The sequence below is a fragment of the Salvelinus fontinalis genome, chromosome 22 (genome assembly GCF_029448725.1).
Source record: "Salvelinus fontinalis isolate EN_2023a chromosome 22, ASM2944872v1, whole genome shotgun sequence".
Taxonomy (NCBI): Eukaryota; Metazoa; Chordata; class Actinopteri; order Salmoniformes; family Salmonidae; genus Salvelinus; species Salvelinus fontinalis.
In genome coordinates, this window is record NC_074686.1 from 18,164,452 (window position 1) to 18,169,278 (window position 4,827).

The following is a 4,827-nucleotide window of genomic DNA, read 5'->3' on the forward strand; positions in this document are numbered from 1 at the left end:
CTTCCTCTGTGACAGCTGCTGCGCACTCGCTATATCCTCTCAGCCACGAGGTGTCCACGCGCCGTTCCCGGGCGCTGATTGGTTACAGACGACACAAACATCGATGTTCATGCGCTGAGCCATGCTGTGCATTCTGCTTCCACATGCTCAGCTGAAGTGATCAACAACGCTGGTGAATCACTGGCTGGCCTCCTCATATAAAAGCTGCGCCTTCCTCCTTTGTTTGTATCTCCTAAAGTTAACGTGACAGTAGGTTGGCTATATTTGAGGATAGGCTTACACTAAAGCAAGCTTTTTGCGCTGCTTTACAGTCGTAGTTCTTTAAACCCCACTCAATTAATTATATTGACTTTGACCGTCTTATTGAACAACAAAACATTGATTTGGAGTTGGAATAACTCTGAACTTCTTGAAGTATAACTATTAGAGTTGCATCTCGACTAAATAGCAAACATGGTTGCTATGCCAAAGAGATTGAAGACTTTCGAGGTCATTTTCAGCGATGCTAGCAAGGCTTTCTACTGCAGTGGAGACAAAGTAGCCGGGAGGATCGTGGTGGAAGTAGCGGAGGTGACCAGAGTCTCGGCTATGAGGGTGCTCGGTGTTGGATGCGCTAAAGTGGAATATGCCAAAGGAAAGCAGAAATGCAGAGAGGAGAATGAGTACTTGAGATACGAAGAAGTTGTTCAACTTGTTGACCAGCCAGCTGGTAAGATCCTCATTGAATTATTCCGTAAAATCAATATGATAACTTATTTTCAAGTGTAACGTTAGTGATGTAGATACCCATATGGAGCTGATGACGATGACAGTCAGTTTGTGATTGTTACATGCATTTCAAATGTGACTGTCGCTGTAGGGATCGAATTACAGATTCATGTGAAGTATTAAGTTAGTTTACCTAGCAGTTATGAGTTGTATTTAAACAAAGTGTCTCCTACTTCAGTAGTCATTGATTTCAGAGTTGAATTTCATGGAATGAATGACTGGCCTATTCAAAAGCTGCAGTGGCTGAGCAGTACATGTGGAGTGTATACAGGGAATCCATTCTGAGGTGTCAAGCATTATCTATGTTTCACAGTACTAGGCTGAGGGTAGCATGGTGGCCTTGGCAAACCTCCAACACCAGGCTTTAGAAGTTAACATAGCTGATAGTCTAGCATAAAAAAAGCAACCTTGTATCTTGCCGTTTCCACTAATCAGACAAATCACCATTATTAAATCACTTTTAATTTCAGATCATGATGGATCAGTTGTCCTTAGACCTGGCAACAAGTACGAGTACATGTTTGGATTTGAACTTCCCCAGCAAGGGTAAGTCTCTTTGCATTGGCCTGCATTTTATTGAGTCAATACAATATAAAGCTTCCTCTGTATGTGGCTCTGCCTTATCTTTTTGTTTCCCCACAGGCAGATTGTGTCTTCCTACAAGGGCAAGTTTGGCTATGTCCAGTACTTTGTCAAGGCCTTGATGGAGAGGCCTGCTCAGCCTGCCCTGGAGTGCAAGAAGCACTTTGAGGTGGAGGAGCCCCTGGATGTGAACACCCCAGATCTGCTGGTGAGTTCATCTCTCACTTAACACAAAGCCTGAACTGCAAAAGTAGAAACACAACAGATGACAATCTGAAAGCATTAAGAGTGAGCAGTCTGTATCAGGTGTTTCCCTTGAGTGTTAAATTCAACCAGCCTTTGGGATTACAGTCATGTGACATGCCCAGATGTGATGCTTCAGGTTGGGCACCTGTGCCTCATCCTGCTCAGCAGTCTTCCTTGTAAAGCATGGACAGATTTGACCTCATGCAATTGAAGTCATAGGTCCTAGAAGTCTTTAAACGATTTAGAAAACTTGTCATTTGTGACATGAAGGAATAGATATATTGAATTAGAGATCTCAAAAGCATGGTTAAACATCTGTTAAAGTGAGCCCTTGTGTAACCAGTTTCTTTCTCTCCCTCTTCAGTCTCCTACAGGTGGCATGAAGGAGAAAAAGGTCACCTGCATGTTCATTCCCGACGGCCAGGTGTCCCTCAACGCCAAGATCGATCGCAAGGGGTTCTGTGAGGGCGAAGACATCTGCATCTGTGCCAAGTTTGAGAACACCTGCTCACGTATTGTGGTGCCCAAGGCAGCCATCATCTCCAAGCACACCTACCAGGCCAATGGTAGGACAAAGGTCTTCCGTCAGAAGCTTTCCTCTGTGCGTGGCAACCACATCATCTCCGGTATGTGCGACGCCTGGCAGGGCAAGACCATCCGTGTGCCCAAGATCAAGCCCTCCATGCTGGACTGCAATATCATCCGTGTGGAGTATGCCCTCATGGTGAGCATCTTGATCCCCTCAAATTAGCATAATAGGATAGTGCTAATAGGTTTTTGTGGTAAGCAGCCATTTCTAGTAGCAATGGACTTTCATTAGTGAAATGAAGTGCGTTTATTTACCTTTAAACTAACTTGTCGCTATTATCATAGACGTGCTTATAATAAATAGTATGTTCATTACTCTAAATCCGACACTACACTGCAGAGCAAGGGGATCCACTACTTCAAGGTTTCAGAGCAAGTGATGTCACCGACTGAAAGGCTGCTAGCGCGCAGCACCGCTACCTAGCTAGCCATTTCACATCGGTTACATCCGCACTAGTTAGACATGCAGCCTTTTGAAATGGCCACTCAGCAAGTCTGGTATCTAACCATTATCCTCTCCTCCAGATCTACATGCACATCCCAGGCAGCGAGAAGCTGATCCTGGAGCTGCCGCTGGTCATCGGCACAGCCGGCCTGGGCAGCCGCACCAACAGCGTGAGCAGCACAGACGGCTCGGTCAGCAATGCCTCAGCCAGCTGGGTGTCCCTGCGCATGCCCTCTGCTCCCCCCAGCTACTGCGATGTCACCCGCGACTGCCGCCTGGATCAGCCACTCACGCCCCTGCTGAATGACTACGACGGCGATGACAGCCCCATCTTCATGCACTCCTCAGCCTTCCAGTTCCCACCCCTGCCTGCCTACTCTGAGGTGAGTGTCTTGAAAATAAATGCAGATAAAGTATCTCCATGATGGTACATGTTCATTGTGATTGAATTGATGAGCAGGTGATCTAACACGTGTCTCTCGCCGGTTTCAGGTTGATGAGGAGTTCAATGGCAACACTCGCATGCTGCAGGTCTGCTGAAATACCTCAGCACTTCCAGAACTCTGGCCCACTGTACAAGGGCCACTTCTGGCACTTAGCTCACTTGAAAAGGAGCAGAATATCCAAACGAATGGAGAAGTGTTGGACGGACTTTGGGAAGTGATGTGGTGTCTGGTATCGGAGCCGGCCCTGCATCGAGAAAAGAGGATGTGAAGGTCATGAGGCAAGAGGCTGAAGTCTTTCTTGTGCCGGCGCTGTCGGCCATCTTTGCAGCACCACCTAAGTGGATCTTGTTCTGTTTCCTCCTGGACTGTTGCTGTTCAGGTTTCTGCACCTGAGCATGACACGGCAGACTTCATGGTTTGCGACGTCTTGGTGTGAATAAGCTGCGCCTTCCAATACCCTCCATGTTCTTAATACATAAGATGACTGTTAAGAAATTAAGAGGGATCTTCTAGTCCTTTATAAACCATGTGATCTCCATGAGTTTCCCACTGGGGCCAAGCATTTGTTGACAAGTCCCCGACTGACTATGAATAAGCTCTTTGCTTGTTGGGTGTCTGTTCTTCATGGCGTTTAGTCATTCCATATAATTCCTGTATTTCACAAATGTGGGATTTCATCTGAGGAGCCATTTTTTTTCTAATGATATATCTTTTGAAATAAAAGCAATCAATTGTGTTAGAACATGTTGAATATATCTTCCCAGGGACAATCATGCAGAGTTCTATATTCTGTACCAGTGTCTTCTATGGCATTGCATTTTTCTTATGGATGCATATTGCTCTAACCGCCTACAGGAGATCTCGTGGTTTAGATTTGTGTCTCCCGTGTTGTGTTGGAAGTCTCCAACTCAACCACCGATATATTGTGGTATCACCTCCATATTAGCAAGGGCTCAAATTGTTTTGTATTTCAAATGAGGGCTGAATCACAAGACAAACGGGTGTATTTTGTGCATAAGACATCAAGGAAATGCACCTTGGGTGACAATATTGACAATATATTTGGGTTTATCTTAAAGTGTTTCACTGTGGGATGCCTAAACTGAATAAATGTTGTAAAACTGATCTCTGAGAATGCAATTTATATTTTGTGCATATTGTAAATGGAAATTATCTTTTGTATGAGACTTTTCTATAAATAAAAAGTTGCACTAAATCATGTGGTACATGACGACAATCATTACACTGTATAGCCAAGCAATAATAGTACCAGGCCACAGTTGCTTCTAGAGATGATCCCTTCTCTGAAAAGGAATTGTAATTTAAAGCCTACGACTGGAGTCAATCTGAATTGCAGTATTATGTAAGCTCTGTGTTACATTTCAAATGGTAAAAGTAGCTATAGCTGCATTCATGGTAAACTGCCTATGTCAGCTCAATCGGGAAATTCTTTACATTTTAAAGTGGCTTGATTCCAGCCCCTAGTATTTACATTGTTTCGGGAAATATTTGGTTACACCAAATTTCATTTTCTAACCCTTAATACTGAAGTATATTTTATTGAACTTGTGGAACTACCGCTGCATGACTATTAGAGGTACCCCCCCCCCCCCAAAAAAAAAAAAATTGGGCACATTTTATCACAAACTACTATTGTGATAGAGCCTTTAGTTCTGATATTATATTCATACTATCTAATCTGAAGCATTACAGATTCCGGATAGAAATTGAAGGTAGTTTACGATTGAGCCG

The 4,827-nt window shown here is 44.1% G+C and overlaps 1 protein-coding gene across 1 annotated transcript; it reads left to right on the forward strand.

The window, feature by feature from the left end:
* Positions 1–213: 213 nt before the first annotated feature.
* On the forward strand, positions 214–4,200 carry LOC129819970 (thioredoxin-interacting protein-like). Its single transcript, XM_055876713.1, has 6 exons — positions 214–709; positions 1,239–1,314; positions 1,411–1,558; positions 1,961–2,320; positions 2,710–3,012; positions 3,122–4,200. Exons 1-6 carry the CDS (start codon positions 454–456, stop codon positions 3,167–3,169), a joined length of 1,191 nt encoding a protein of 396 aa, XP_055732688.1. The 5' UTR covers positions 214–453; the 3' UTR covers positions 3,170–4,200.
* The last annotated feature ends 627 nt before the right edge of the window (positions 4,201–4,827 follow it).

Bases quoted from the DNA above. Each gene is read 5' to 3' on its own strand.
- LOC129819970 (XM_055876713.1), top strand. From the start codon at position 454: ATGGTTGCTATGCCAAAGAGATTGAAGACTTTCGAGGTCATTTTCAGC. The intron at 1,315-1,410 runs GTAAGTCTCTTT...GTTTCCCCACAG, and splicing joins TTTGAACTTCCCCAGCAAGG to GCAGATTGTGTCTTCCTACA. The intron at 3,013-3,121 runs GTGAGTGTCTTG...CGCCGGTTTCAG, and splicing joins CCCTGCCTGCCTACTCTGAG to GTTGATGAGGAGTTCAATGG.